Below are 16,510 nucleotides of genomic sequence, written 5' to 3'. Positions count from 1 at the left end.
GATGATCACAGGTAATGACTGTGCTTCTGGAATTGTTGACTTACATAGAGCTATGCCCTGCAGTACATCTATTTCTGAGTTCCTGGCTGAGCATTTTTTTTAGCCAGTCATTTGGGGGTTTGGGAAGGGTCACACCGACATGGTCCACCTCTGAACCTGAGCTTCAAATGCTGTAAATAGTAGTAATTAAGAACAATCATTTTGTTCTTGAACTTCAACAGAAGAAAAAGTTTTAAAGTCATATAAAGCTCCATGGGATAGTGTTTTGAGTAGTGTTTTCTATGAACACAATCACAGACATTTCCTCTGATCCTCCCAGCAGTGTTATCAATTGCAGCTTTCCCAGGAGAAAGCGTGGGTTGGGAACTAGGTCTAAATATGTGGATATATGACCTGATCCACGTCCTGATGAAATCACTGCTTCTTTGCTGTTGATTTTAGGAGAAACAGAGGCCAGCAACTCTGGCTTCAGAAATGATTGGTAAGAGAAGGTTGACATAACTGTGAATGGTTTTCTTAAGGTTGCTTCATGGAATATTATATCAGTGTTTAAAGTTCTTGAACAGAATTCTCATAAACTCTTTTTTTCAAAATACCTTTAAAACGGCTTTCCTGTTGCACTGAAAACATCAAGGTAACCAGAAAGAATATTATGAATCTGGGCTTTGGAAGAGCTTTTGGAAAACTTTGGAAAAACACGTATTTAATTTTAAAAGGATTTGGCTGCAGAGATTCCACAGGTGTTTTTTAACTTATCATTCTCTGAGGACTGTGGGTATTTGTCTGCCTGAAATTAGTGTTATGTTTGTACATTTGTTGGGGGCAAAATATACAAAACTGATCCAGTAGACCTCACAGTTTCAATATAAACTTAAATCCCTTTCAGGTGCAGAGATTTTAAAAATCCTTACCTGAAAGAGGATGGGCTTAACATATCAGATATTTGTGTATCTTTACTGTATTTCTCTCAAAAAGAAGGTTAATAAAGAATGACTGTGAAGTGAGATGCCCCAGTCCAATAAGGAGATAAAATTTTACTTTGATCTCTTCTAGTCTCTGTTGCCACATCGACTCACCAACAGTCCTAGTGGCAAGTAGAGTGTAAGCAATGATGTTGAAGAAATACAGAACAAAAATTCCTAATAAACCCAACGAATAAATTCTGAATTTAGAATAGTGAATTCAGTCACAACAGTATATACTGCATGGGGTACAGAAGCTATATTCTCTGTCATTTTTAGAAATAGTCTCGGGGAAAATAATCCATATTGTCCATTTTCTATAAGAAAGTACAAGTCAAATTTCATGGTTAGCAGCTATGGCAACCTCTTCTCCCTTCAGATAAATTGTAACTGAACCGTGGGTTTTGCCCTAGTATAAACTTTCAGGAAATCTTATGGAAAGTAATTAACTTTTAGTTTCTGAAAGCAAAGATCAATAAAGTCCTTTTTGTGAAAGAGAATGAATGTTTTCAGTATGTTAATCTGCAGAATTTGTCTGAATGTGAGAATAGTTGCTGACCCAGGTCATTTGACTGCTCATTCTGACAACATCATTTTATTACTGGAAGCTTGGGTTTTGTAAGCTACAGAAATCCAACAGTAAGTAAAATTTTGGGCATTAATTCTTTTGAAATGCAATATATACTGGACTCTGGTTTAGAATAAGCAATTATTCTCAGAAAAACATCTATGAAGGCTACTTTGTAGCATTCAATGTTTAACAATATCTGTGACTAGATGCTTGCAGTGTTGACATGCAGAAAGATTGCTCCCATACTAGCAAATTGGGAAAATTACTATGTATTTCTTTTTGCTCACAATTAATATTCTGTCACCAGAATATAGTAATAATTATGACTTTGCAGAATGCAACTGTGTAATGACAAACAGAATATACAATAAGATTTCTGAGAATAACAAACAGATCCGGTTTTGTATTGGAGTGAAATCAATACAGAGTAAGAATGGAGGAAGGACACCTCTTTTTTTAATGTTGGAATTCGTTCATTCTTCACTGCCTGTACTGACTCAGGCTTTGTCACTTGTGTCTTTGCTAGGTGGGTGTGAAATGCTACCGAGTTAAAATAATGTGTTATGTTTCCTCTGCACATATATAAAAGACTGGAAGAGGCAGTGGGAAATTGGAACCTTTCATTATTTGTCATGCTGCATACTCCATGCTATGCCAGAACAATCAGCGGATAACATAAGGGTCTTCAAGTTTGACATAATCCTGCAGCAAAAGTACTAAGCTAAAAATTCTCACCACTTGAACATTTCTCTGGGGAGATTTGAAAGCATCTGCTGTAAAGGGATTTGGGCACCCTGTTCTCACTGAAATTAGAAGATACTTCCAATTAGTCTTAAAAGGAATTGCTTATTTCAATTACCAAGGCCACTTGCAAAATCACCAATGCCTAATAAAGAAATGGTTTTGGCCCAAGAGACTGGAAAAAGCAAAGTGCTGCTTGAGATTTTTAAGAGTAAATAAGTATTTGATAGTCTATAAATAAGTATTCTCTTTTTCAAAAGATCTTTTACTACTCCACACTTCCTAATATTTTGTCCTCCTTAAGGTGTCTTCAGCTGAGGACCAAAGCAGCAGTAAATCATAGCTGGAGCAATTAGCCCAAGATCAGGCACATTCATTTTACAGGTCTAAACCCCAAATTTCTTGCTTATCAGTCTCATAATTAGTTTGCATGCCATATCCAAAATACTATATGTTTTTAACTGACATCCCAAAAATTTACATAAAACATGAGTTTTCCAAAAAGATTATATTTCAAAGGTTTTTTTCAAGATTTGCTGGGGAAAAGGCATATTACAGCAGTCAGATACTATTTCTTAAGCTTCCCAGAGCTAAGCCATGCAGCATAACTTTACTATAGTAGGAAGAAACTGTATCCCAATCATTGCTACTGAGGAAAGAATTGACTTTAATGCTTTAGAAAATAACCCTCCTAAATCTAAGCATTGGATTAAAGTGTTTGGAAAGAAATGCCCACTGTTTTTTGTGGGGCTAATTCACAGCACTACTTCCAGTAAATATTAAGAAATGGCAACTATCACCTGTCACAATTGGTGGTATGAAAACCTAACAGGATATCCTGGATTCCTTCATCTGAGCAATACAGTTGTTAAATGTGCTGTTCTAATATCCAAACCACATACATTGAAGGGATAACCCAGCACAGGGTTTGATTGCACAAATAAAAGATCTTCTGCTCAGTTAAAAATAATGTCACATCAAAGAAAATAACTTCCTCCACACACCTTCAAGTAAAGGGGCCCAAAATACATTATTCAGCAGTATTTGGTGTCTTACTGATAAAAACCCTTTATATCTGCTACTGTATAAAATTTGATTAATTTTACGTCAAACACATTTTTGGTTAAGGAATGATGCATTCTCTTGCTGGCAGTTGTTAATAAAATGTCACCAGTGACAGTGTCCAGATCAAATCCCTCTGGAAGGCTACACTGTTATCTTCCCAGATCTGATTTCTCACCGTTGTTGGTACGCGAATGCAAGCCTGAGCAGTGGCATCTCTGTAACAGTGTGCCATAAATGTAAATATGTCAGACAGGGCTCTTTATCATGTTATATATTTTTTTTTCCACAGTGTGGGGGGGGATTCTAAGCATTTTAATTACCTTGGAAAAATTATGAGTCAGTGGCCAAGTGATTAGCATGCAATTCTGTTATTTACTCTTCAGTAAACAATCTTGTCAGAGAATCCAAGTCTACAAGCACCATTTTAAGAAAACATCATTAAAACATTAAACTTGATGAGTCCAGTTTAGATAATATGTAATTAAATCAGTAAACACTTCAATTTTTTTGTTGATTTACATTCTATCAATATAATATGAAACATGGCACTGATTAATAGACAATGTTTCAAAATCTTCCTTTCATGTCAGACTGTTTTGTCCTCAGTATAAAACTTGCCACTTTCTAAGGGAAGAACTCAGTTACTAAGGAAGTAACTGATCAGGTCAGAGATGTTCTTTTAACAGCAGAAGTAAGAGCCCTGTGTAGCACCTGTGATCTGGTGACTGTGCTGCTCCTGTCCTCTTTGGTCCCTGGGAGAGTCTGAGATGCTTTTAAGGGTCAATGAGGATATTCAAACCAGTTCTCCCAGTCCCATTCATTTCCCAGAAGGTCCATGCTGCTCTGCTCCTGGCTGTTGTAAGAATCAAGACATTTTGTGCGCAGGGAGTGCAAGTACTTAGTGTGTTGGAACAATATGAGTTACATTGCCAGGGAAGCCTCTGACCAAACTTTTTCAAAGAAAAAAAAAAAATCTTTTCTTTTAAGAGAAGCTGAAACTTCCCCTTTTACTATATGTAAATAAAATTGCCATGAGCTATTCTTAAGACCTAGATATGATTTCTCTGAAACCCTGAATAATGTAAGGTGCTGACTTCATTCTTCAGGACTGGGGTCTGAGGGTAAATAACTGTGGCACAAGACCAACCAAACTAGCTGAAATAAAAAGACAATGTAAGGTTTAACTTGGTGACTCTGAAGGCTAGTTGCCTCCAAAGAGGAAAATTCAGTTACTGTATATATAAAGAGAGCAATGGAGAAACACGGATTTGTTGTTGTAAATCACTTCTCCCTCATGCCCACTTTAGCATTGTTTAGCTAGTGCTGGGTATGCATTTTGAATCTCTGCCAGGTTACTTTACAGCTCACACCATACTGACATTTTCTGAGTTAATGTTGGCACAGAACAGTATTTTCCATGTGTTTTTCATACAATCCATCCTACATAGCTATATGTTGACAGAAGAAGACAGAAATGTTTATTGACTGTCTCATGCAAGGAAAAATGAGTACAGTTTTTGCAACGTGGCCTTGAACTGAAGAGGTACCATGCACCATTAATTCCCAGTTAAGTTGCTGACAGGTAACTGTAGATCTGAGGCATGTAATAGAAGCATTGACCAAAGTTTCTTCTCTATAAAACAGGAACCTAAATCCATTGGCTTAACTAATGTGCAAAAGCACATAACACCTAGCTTTTCCCACTGAAACCATTTGGAGCTCCTGAATGCCCAAACGACCTGACAGCATTTTCCTACCTAACAGACTGGGTAGCAGACTAGTAACCCGGTTTAGATTGCTGTTCCTACACACTTGGGTACAGCATTTCTGCATCTAATTGTAGATGTTCTCACAGGACATGAGAAATATGAAAATTAAATCTATATTTAAGAAATTAGTGATGTCTTGCTCCCACCAGAGCTTTCAATGGAATTCACATGACCTGAGTTGTTTGTAAGCTCTGTTTGATAGTGGACCTCTTCTGCACTGCTCAGATTTGCTTTAATTGCAGAGATTGCTCAAGCACTCTGCTACTAAACTGCTATGGGATTGTTTCTTCCTCCTGCTGAGCTGTTTTCAAATACTGAGTTACTTTCAGCATACTATGTCACATTATTGAAGCTCTGAGTGTGCTGGTAGATGCTAGCTCTCTCTTGATTGGAATGCAAGAGTATTTCCTGTATTTTTATTTTTATTTTGAGAAGGAGGAGGCTGGGTTTTTTTTTCAATTAGAGGACAATCCCTGCATGATTTAGAAACTAAACAGGGGACGTTGCAACAAAATGACAGTTGTTTTTAATGAAAAAAATACAAGCTATTAAAAACTGTTCTGAAACACGTAAACTCAAATAACTGACTTGTATGGCATTTAGTTTTCCAATTTTTCCTTCTCATCAAATTTAAGCCAGAGTTGCTTTCTTTTTTATTCTATTTAGATAATAAACACTTATTTGGAAACCGTGTGAGGAATTTGCTCTTTGAGAAGCAATGAAGTGGAACTGTTTACGCTTTCAAACCTTGATGAAGTTTTCAGGCTACTGGTGTTAGTGCATTGTCACTGTCATTTTTCTCTGTAGCAATTAGCATAGGTTCATGAATGTATGAATAAATTGATAAGTGATAACGTGTTGTCTTTTTCTAGTACAATTGTAGCCATCATCTTTCTCCTGTTTCAACTTGTCTGTCCTAATACCTGTGATAAGTTTTTGTACCATCAAGGCAGTCTGTGACAGAAGCAAAGCTAGAACAGAATAATTCATTGCCTTGACCACCAGGCAATGTTTCATTTTTTCCTGTACTTCTAGGTCTCAGTCACTCCATGCTTTCTAGTATAGCAACGAGTTGTAAAGCTTTACAGACAACAGTTACCTTCGAGTCAGACCCTGATATCTATCCCCAGAAGGGTCTGAAGGAGGTTACACTGTGATTCATTTACATGTGGGAGAGACTTCATAATGTCACATCCCTCACGGCTGAAGCATTCAAGTGACATGGGGAAGAAGGAGAAGAGATCTGAACCTGAGTTTTCCATCTCCTGCATAAATATTCTTGTTACCATGATATCTGACAAGTTACAGACATGACTTCGTTTTTCAGTTTCTCCTAAAGGAAAGTGAAAAAAACAATTTAGTTCCTTTCAGAAGGTGAAATCTTGCAAAGTTTTGATTGATTGGTTTCCTATGTGACAATAGTATTAGGGTATGTCATTAGTCCTTCAATCCTGAGCTCAAATGAGACTATTCCACAAGCAGACAGAAGCAAGGAAATGTCTTGCTCCTTATGTTAACGGAGTTAGGTATTTACTGTACTTGTTTACCAGGTGCTGAAATCCATCACTACAGAAGCCAGGCACATAATTTTAGGCATGTCCCTCGAGGAAGACAGTAGGAATTATGGATTGGTTGGAAATGCTATCTTGAGTACTGTTTTTTTCAGACTGTAATAGTTATACTTCATGCTTTATGAAAGCAAGTTGTGCACAGAGCCATTTCAGGGGTTGGCTATGCCTATTTTTAGTAAAATTCCAAAAAAGGGAAACAAAAAAGAAAGACTGAGGCTTCTGAACATATCTGCTCTCACGAATTCAACATCAGGGCAAAGAACAGCACAACTAAATGTCTCACAGTATCAGCCTGTATGGGATCCTTCCCTTTTTTAGTTTATATCCCTTCACCCCACCCCAGACACAAGCACTCTCAGAGGCAAACCTGCCTATAAAGTTATGTAAATACCAGCCTTGTAGCGTTTACATTAAGTTGTTTCTAGAAGGCAGATTCATTTAAGGAGGGAATATTATATACTTTTTCTTCCAGGCTGGTTCTCAGCTTCAACCTCTTTCAATGTAAATATCAAAAGAGAGACAAACAGTCTTTTTTTTTTTTTTTTTTTTTTTCAAAAATGGCAGAGGCAGTCTTGAGCTAACATTTCCAAGAGGCTCAAATATTTTAATGAAAACAATCATTTGACCTTGTCAACTTTGAGTAATCTTATTAGATTTTTTCACTAACTGTCTCCAGCAGCTTTTGAAACGAAAGTTGCGTTTCAGAAAGATGCATGAGATGAGCTGGTTTTCTTAAGGAAGATCTAAGAAAAGTGAAATGTACATTATTGGCCAAAGAAGTCAGCTTCATAGACCTGGAGACACATCCTTGTACTTATTCCCTTCCACGCCGCCCCTGCCTTTCATTTCTGCACAGGGCTGTTTGTGTCTGCAAAACAGGACATTCAGCCAGACCTTCCAGCAACCCTTTGCAATCTTCAGGGTTTGATGAAGTCCAGTGACACTCTGCATATCCTCAGTTAAGTGAATGTAATGTCCTGCTGGGTAAAAACTAAAAATGCAACAAAAATTTAGTATTTACATATAAAAAGCAGTACCCTAGCTGAATGAGGTGACAGGTTCATGTTCTTTGCTTTGCTGCTATGGAAGTCTTCATCAAGTGAGGTCAGAGCCTTTTAAACTGTGTTAAGCATAGCCCTCAGTTATTCCAGGGCTAGGAGGGACACCAGGTCTTTTTTCCACTTACAATGAAAATGTAATACTTGGTGGTTCATCATACATCCTAGCCTGTAAAGAAACATTGTCCTTTAACAGTGATTAACTGAATGTCACTGACTGTAGTTGTGAAAGAACAAATAATGTTATTGGGGTCCCTGCTGTGATGTACTGAAAGTGGCTGATAGCAGGCAGAGAAAAGTCAGAGGGGTATCTGAGTATATAGATATCCATTCTGTGCATGTATTGTGCAAAGGCAGAGAATGACATTGTCAGCCAGAAGGAAAAAAAAATCTTGATATATTAAGAGTCAGAGTGAAACACGAACATTTGGAGAATGTGATGATGAGCACCTTGCTTGTTAACTAAGGTACTGCAACAAATATACAATGTCGGACAAGAGGCAGCAGCTGATTGAAAATCATGCTGGATTAAGGAATTTGCTTTTCCTTCTATTTTGTCTGCAGTGACATTTCTGCAAAATAGCAATAGTGTCTGCAACCCAAGATGGCACTTGACAAATGGTGCTTTTTCCTCATCGTTGGTGCTCTCTGTTCATCTCAGGCTTAATGGAGTGCGGAAGTAATTGAATTCATGTCATTGCTTTATCTTGTATTAAGAGCCATTATAGTTCTGAGGAGATACCCAACAGCTATTTCATTCTCAGCCTAGAGAAGAGCAGAGAATCTGATGTCAAATACAGCACACACACACTCACACAAATATTTACATGGATTTTAAATCATATAATTGAGTTAGTTTGCATGGAATTATGCAGCTAATGAATAACTAATAGGCTACTTCCATTGATAGGAATGATTAACAGCAGGACATAGGCTTGACTCTACAGCCCTTCCAGCTGGCACCTGGTCATATAAGTAGCTTCATCCATGTAACTGTGACTACAGCCTGAAATAAATGACAGTTTCAGCTCAGGGCGTGACCATACAATGACAAAGAGGAAAGCTGCTTTGAAAACAGCACTTCTTGTTCATACAGCTTGGACAGGAAAGAGGAGCTGCAAATATATTTGCTGTCACTTACTGAAGCAGCCAGGGTACATGTCAGTCTGTTCATGGCCCAAAAAGTAACGAGTCCCTATAATAAGCAATAGTGTTCTTTGAAGGTCTCCATTTAAACATGGTTATACCCACATGGAACACGGCAAGACAGATACCTAGCTTGTGCCCTAGTGGTTCAATTATATTTGGATAAACACCTCACAGGTACTAATCTAAACTTTTAACTAGTTCTGCTGAGCTGGTAGTCATAGAAAGGCTTCATTGGGAGATATCCAACTATTCATTTTGACTCAGCCATAAGTACTGCAGGAATATCCTACCTCTCCAGTATTGTGTTTCAGGTTCCAACAAAATCTATAAAGGCAGAGCATATAAAAGCTAAGCATACTTTGAGAGAAAAATACTATGAAATAGAAGTTTACAAAAAGAAGGTGGCAACAGCTTCTTCTGTATTCAGTGCATAGTGAAAAACTCCCCATAATGAACAGAATAAACACTGGTGTTGACAGCTAAACCATTATATATTTATTAAAGCATCAGTTACTATCTCCAGTGACTCTAAAACTTAAAGTCAATCTTCATATCTGTCTGTTGCTTGAGCTATAACATAAGACTTCCACGGCGAGTTCAACTCAAGGCTCCTTATCCATGGGGCATCAGGTGATGTGTTCCCTGGGTATCATGCACAGCTTGTAGCTTGCTGTAGCAAAGGGGGTTAAACTAAAAGACTCTCTTTATTGGTTTGTCAGATTTTTGAGAATTTTTTTGCTGCTCAATATCTTGCTACTTTGAAATAACTTAAGTAAACAATGAGACAAAAAATTCAAACCTTTTGAGACTTATGGCTATCACTAGGCAACTACTTATATGCCGCTAGATATTCAAAAGCACTTACAGATACTGCCTCTGTTGGAGGCAATAACATCTTAAAAGCCAGACTACTTCAATCAAGCTGCCTACTGAAGCATAAGAAAATAAGAAATGCCCTCTCACAGCAGACGCCGTCCTCTGACAAAGATGCTTAGGATAGCAGATAAAAAGAGAGTGCTCTAAAAGGAATGAACCCCACCACTTCTGGGATTCAGTGGTATGAAGGCATCCAGACTATTACATTTAATGGCCACTACTAGACCTAACTCCTATGAATTTGTGAACCTGTTTATGTTTTTGTCTTGCAAAACATTACTTGTCTGTGAACCTAGCTTATGCATGCCATATTTAAAAACACTTCTTTTGTTTCTTTTATGTCTGCTGCCTGGTAGTTTAATTGGGTGGCCCCTAGCTCTTGTTTTGTGAAATTTTTGTAGTAATTTTCTACCTACCTGTCTTCTCTACTTCCTTTCTACCTACCATTCACAATTTGTAGAACATTATCTTTCCAATATTTATGTGCCCAGGTTTCAAATTCTGTGTTGACCTTTTATTTTGTGAATATAGCAAAAAGTTTTCCCTGCCTAGGGAAGAGGATGAGAAAGAGGGGTGATACTAGTGTTTACTGTCTGTATATCATCATTTCTTTGCTAGCTCACAAGTGGTGTAAGAAACAGTATGTGGTGTTAACCACCCTTGTTTTAACCGACCTCATTCAGCATTGATTATGCTGGAAATCTGAGGAGAAATTCAGTATGATATGGATCTTGGTCTGGTGTTTTCACCCCAGTTAAATTTCTATAAGGAAAGTAGTATGACAGAGTATGGGAGATGTGTAACAGATTGTTTTGATTCTTTTAAAAGTTCCAGCTTTAACTGTGAATATTCTGAGGATCATTCAGTATAATAAATGTGTTTTTTAAAAGTTCTTGAGTTTAACATGCTGAAAGAATACATTAGATTTTCAACTGCCAACAAAGCATCACTATGGATGTAAGCTTTGCAGGTAAGCTGATACCTTCCAAAGCTCATCTTGGAATGAATTTCTTTTTTATTAACTAGGTGAAGCAACAGTGAAGAAGAAACCAGCTCCAAAGACTCCTCCAAAAGCAGGTAATTTTTTACATGTGTCATCCTGTAGGAATAAATAATAAACCAATACAGTTTTAAAGGACAGACACAACATTTCTAAGTACAGATCTTTGCCTACTAAATTTGTTTGCATATGTAATTAAACAGTGAGTATAACATTCTATGAGGAGAAAACTGGAAAGCAAAGCCCATTTTTCAAGCTCATTCATAAGTTTACTAAGCTAAGACTTAAATTACGACCATGCAAAAGAGTTACTATCAAATAAACTACAGCAAGATCCTACCAAATGTCAGCAGTAGTGTTGTAACAACAAACCTTAGGCTTCAGGGAATTTGCTCCGTATCACAGAGTGCCACCTCTGCATAAGTAGCTACCACAGAGAAGTTGACAGATTCTACATTTTCTCATAACTGGCATTATGGTAGCCTGTTCCTGTGTTTGCACTATCCTAAGACATTTTTAGACTTTTAAACTGTTCAAGCTTTTTTCTTTGCCAGATGTGTACCTCAGCCTAGCTTCCTTCAGACATTTTCAAAACAAAAACACTTTTCAAAGAACAAGTCTAAGGGGAAAAAAACCCACTCTGTTTCAATTGAAAAGAAAAAGAAAGCATTTTTTTTTCATGCCCAGTAGCCCTGTGCTTTGGAGAGGAATGTTATATTTGGCAGTGAGGTCATTCTATTGTTAGGGAATGCCTTCTACCATTTCTGTTAATATGTCCTCAAATCTGCCTCCTTCCCCAAAAATATTTCTTTATTGTGCTGCTCTTGTAAAGCAACAGAATAGGTTTCACCCTATTTCTGGCATCTGTCACGAGCAGCTACCAGGGGTCTGGCACACTCAGCATCACAACCAAGAGTCAGGAAGTAGCACTATTAGCAAAAGAGATGTTCTGCCATCTCTTGATACTCTGGCAGTGAGAGGGAAGAGGAGGAGAAATACCGGATTCAGAAATGGAGTATGAATGGGACTGCAAGATTTAAAAGAAGCACTGTAACACACAAACAAAAGGATCTGTCATTGCTCACAGGAACATTGAGTGTGATAGAGAAAGACCTCGATTTCCTTCCTTGTCTCTCTAATAGATGTCCCACATGATGTTTACCTGGCTACTGAAGCCAGAATCTTCATAGGCAGGTGTTGAGTCTTAAATGTTCTGAATGCTGTTGATGACACTAGGGAGCAGGTTTGCAGACCTCCTCAGCACATGCAAATTGATATGAAGTTAGCTGGAGCTATTCTTCAAAAATACAAAGTGCAAAAGAAAAAAGTAGTTTTTCTGAAAAACCCAACACAAAATTTCATAAGCTGTATATTTGGAACTGGTGGTAGGTCTTAACACTTTTGTCTTTTGGATTTCTGGACCTTGGTCTTGCATGAGCAAACTTCTGATGGGTATTCTTATTGCTTCACCTCAGCAGAATGAACAATGTTCACAGAATTGTTTCATTGCAAGCAACAGACAACTGCTAACCTGGTTTTCAAATTTCTGAAACTGTGGAGCTGAGAGGTGTATGTGTTCTGAATTTTAAGAAAAATAGAGACTACAGTAAACCTAAAGAGAGATTTTTTTTTTTTTTCCCATCAGCTACTCCTCCTCAGATTACTCAGTTCCCAGAAGACAGAAAAGTCCGTGCAGGTGAATCAGTGGAACTGTTTGCCAAGGTGGTAGGAACGGCACCCATAACTTGCACCTGGATGAAATTCCGTAAGCAGGTAAATTGTTTTCTGGTCTGTTTTAACAATCATTGACAAAGTAGAGCTGGAAAAGAACTCCAATGACCCATCTTGTCCATCTCCCTTCCCCAGGAACTGGCAAAGTCCATGTCATTCCTGTCGGATGTTTTTCTCACCTCCGATGAAACATAACAATTATGAAGATATCACAACCTCCATTATCAGCCTATTGCAGTGCTTAAATATCCATAGTGTTAGAATTTTTTTCCTAATGCCAAAACCAAATCTTTCTTCCTACAGTTTAAACCCATTGCTGCCTGTCCCATCCTATAAAAAAAGACTGTTTATTTGAGAAAAGCCTTAGACCGTGTAGTTAAAGGATAGGTGATGTGAAAGGTATAGGTATTTGAAAAGTATCTGTCAGAGGAAACATTTCTCTCCTTGAAAAATAATCTCTTCTTCATTGATGCTTGATCTAAAGTTATGTCAGAGGGGCAAAATGCCATATAAGAAGCTTGAGTGAAATGTCTTACAACACAAACGTCACTATGCAAGGCACAACAGCAATTATGCTGCTGTGAGTGCCCTCACCCCCATTGGGTTCCTTCTACTTGAGTTAATTTCCTTGAACTATATGACGTGTCCATAAGGGCAGTTTCTAAAGAGAGTTGCTTAGTGAATAATAAAACCACTTTAAATCAAATAACCCAATATGCAAATACCAACTGGAAGATGAAGTGCCCTGTTGGGATAGAGCAAATGTAAATATGTACTGTAGCTGCTATTCTGTTTACTTCATTCTGAACTCATTATCACTCTATAGAACATAAATAAAAACATCTCCTCCTACAAGGAAGTTTAGACTCTAAATCCAGATGTGTCAGCATTTAATTGAAAGAATTCAAAACAGTTTGCTAGTGCAAAGAGTATTCCAGAGTCCAGCTTTGCTAACCCCAAATAACCTCTTGCTTTAGGGGAAAGGATGGTTTTTTTTGCTGAACTCCTATATTTTCTTAAAATTCTTTAGTGTCAAGACTGGAGTTAAAAGTAGCCTACTCATTTCTACAAAAATAGGTCTCAGAAGCTCCAGTGATATTCAGTGTCCTGTTTTGTTGAGCTCTGTCTCAACATATCAGTAAAACGTACCCCTCAAAAGTGAGTTTCTGGTTTGTGCATAATTCTGAGTTCATGGCTGAATACAACAATCCTATTTACATAGATTTCAATGACATTTTTATATAAAAAATCTATGTGATAACAGAGACCAGCAGCTCATAATACCTATGTCAGCTCCATAATCTGTGATTCTACACCTTTTTTCCTTTGTAAAATGCTATTTTTACCATCTTTATACTTTCTTCTTTAGTTATTCACTATGAGACAATCTGAAGGTTTGCAAAATGATACATTAAAATCACATAAATTTTTACATGGTTCATTATGGCAGGTGAATGAGGCAGAAAAGAAAAAAAACTTCAGGAAGGTTAACAAATGCTGTAGGAGGACAAGTGAGGGCAGCAGTCTTTCATTTATTAAATTAAATTGTGAGCCAGTACCTATGTACTATGCTGCACCATTATTTTGCTTTCTTTTTCACTTATATTTCACCACACATTTATTCTTGTATTTCTTCCTCTTCTATAAATGTGGTTGATTTCAACTCTGTTCCATTCCCTGTCCTAAAAGTGAAAATCACTCAAGTGTTCTTACAGTTTTCCTGGGGGCTATTTGTAGCAGTTATTTAAGCAGATCCAGTAAGTGGTGAGTTGTGATTCCCTGCCACTGTACGCTGCAGTGTGCAGGAGAGACTTGTCCTCTCCATGTTCCTTCCTCACATTCCCTCAGGTTCAAGAGAGCCACAGTGGCCTCTCACAGGTATATTCTGGACAAATATCTTTTGCTTGAAGAAAGGGAATGTCACAAAGTTGTGACCCATACTGTTGTACATAATGGCATTCTAGTGGAGGGATGCTGGAACTGTGCTCAGCTAAAAGGGGGAAAGCTTTTGAAAGCCTCTTTGTTATGTGAGGAACAAAGTCCATCATTTAACATTGGCAGTTGTTGGAGCTTCTTAGCTGCAACCAGTGACTTTCTTTTGGGAATACAGGGATCCAGTTTCCTGTTCTCCACACCATCCCAAGCCACTAAGCATCCTTTCAGGGCTTTCTCTGCATACTTTCAGGGCTCCTCCTGAATAACATAAATCTACTTCTACTCACCTGTTGGTTTGTTTTTTTTTTACTATTACCCTTTGACTAATGCTAGTGAAGCAAAACATATAAAGCAGTATAGAATCTCAGAAGAGCAAAGTATGGGGGTAGGGCAACAATTCGCAGTAGAATTTAAACTGTAATCCTACATAATCCCATTTGCTAACTTTCTGTTTGAGTTACTGTATGTTTGAGTTACTGTAGGAGCACCTTCCTCAGGTTACTTTTGGGCATATAGCAATGCACGTGTTCTACCTCAGTTGAGGAGAAAGCAGGGAAAGTCCCGCTCTTAGCCTTGTAATTTCTTATTCTCTGAATATATGAGACAAGATAAGGCAAACTAAATAGCCTTCATTTTTAATGAGATTCTGAGAATGAGTTGGAAGAGTCACATATCTAAGAAGGAAGTGGTGGGAGGAAGAAGGGCATTAACATTATGTTGTCTGTTTCGTAAGAACACAGTGTACAGCTTCTATAATTGCAGTGTAGCATTATGAGGTTTTTAAATAATCTGTCATGTCTCAAGATAATACTGATTAAAATCTACATCTCCTTGGACATTTATGCTATGATAGCCTTGTTTCAGTTGTTCATAATATGCCTATGGTATTCAGCTGAGATTTTGATTTTTGCCTCTCCAGAAAATAAAATGCTGTAGGAAAGCTAAATCTGTTCTTTGTATGTCTCTGCACAGCTGTAGCATTACACCTCCATTTCAGGCAACATCATCTTCAGTTGTTCAAACCCAAGAAACTGTTACCCTGATTTCTACAAAAATACAGAATAAGGCTGGTTAAGACAAGAGGGTAAAAGTCACAGCTATGGATGATTTTCACATTGGGCCTCTCAAGGGAAATGGCAAATGAATTAGGGTATTGAGAGCTAAACACTCGTTCCAGTGTGGTCTCTGTGAGATAACGTGATACTGAACTTTTTTCTCTTGTCAATTGCATGGTTTGCACTTTCGGCCTGTCAAAGAGGAGTTACAAAGTGAAACTCCTGTTCCTAGTGGAGTCCCAGCAACACCAATGCGCCCTGTTGTGTTTGCAGGAGCCATTATAATGTTCCACTGCAGTTCTACATGTTTCATGTTGATTACACTCTACCAGCTGCACATATTCACTGCTGTAATAGCGTCATCTGCAGATAACACTCAATAAGATAACCTTGTACTGCAATTTGAGCTCTTCCAGCTATAAAGAAATTGATCCCATAATTTTTTTTTTAATTTGGCAGATTGAAGAAAATGAATACATTAAAATTGAGAATGCTGAAAACAGCAGCAAGCTAACAATATCATTGACAAAGCAGGAACACTGTGGATGTTACACCCTAGTCGTAGAGAACAAACTCGGCAGCAGACAAGCACAAGTCAACCTTACAGTTGTTGGTAAGTCCATAATAATGTTTTAGACATATACTCATTCTTCAGACATCGCTCCACCTTTGCTTTATATATGATGATATGCAAATAAATAAATAATCAGATAGGTTAAGAAGACTGACATGAAAAACTAGTTCTTTAAAAAATATCTGGACAGTGACATTGTAATAAGGACCATAAGCAAATTTAGTGGGGCTATACTGTGTTTTGTTTTGAGAAAATACTAATTACATATGGAGGAACAAAATAGCTCAGACTTTAAAAAAAAACAAAACCAACCAAACAAACAAACAAACAAAAAAAAACAAAAAAAAAACCAGCTCATGTCTTTGTTTTTTGGTTAGATACCACTTCTTTTTCCCATTTAATGTTTGTATTATCTAGATGTTTGCTAGACTGCAAATTTTAAAACTGTTAGTT

The 16,510-nt window shown here is 37.5% G+C and overlaps 1 protein-coding gene across 4 annotated transcripts in view; it reads left to right on the top strand.

The window, feature by feature from the left end:
• The window catches only part of MYLK (myosin light chain kinase), a 152,582-nt gene that overhangs the window by 95,152 nt on the left and 40,920 nt on the right, over positions 1-16,510 (top strand). For 3 of the 4 annotated variants that reach the window (XM_010074025.1, XM_010074026.1, XM_010074027.1), the window contains 4 exons: positions 2,133-2,135; positions 10,789-10,839; positions 12,408-12,535; positions 15,943-16,096. In XM_010074025.1, the coding sequence (XP_010072327.1) occupies positions 2,133-2,135; positions 10,789-10,839; positions 12,408-12,535; positions 15,943-16,096 (336 nt within the window). The remainder of the gene's footprint in view (positions 1-2,132; positions 2,136-10,788; positions 10,840-12,407; positions 12,536-15,942; positions 16,097-16,510) is intronic. The other variant, XM_010074028.1, reaches the window with a different exon arrangement.

This window comes from Pterocles gutturalis, unplaced genomic scaffold (assembly GCF_000699245.1).
Source record: "Pterocles gutturalis isolate BGI_N339 unplaced genomic scaffold, ASM69924v1 scaffold1322, whole genome shotgun sequence".
In the NCBI taxonomy this organism is placed as follows: Eukaryota; Metazoa; Chordata; class Aves; order Pterocliformes; family Pteroclidae; genus Pterocles; species Pterocles gutturalis.
Note: the sequence above shows the minus strand (reverse complement) of the source record. Positions and strands in the feature narration are given on the sequence as shown.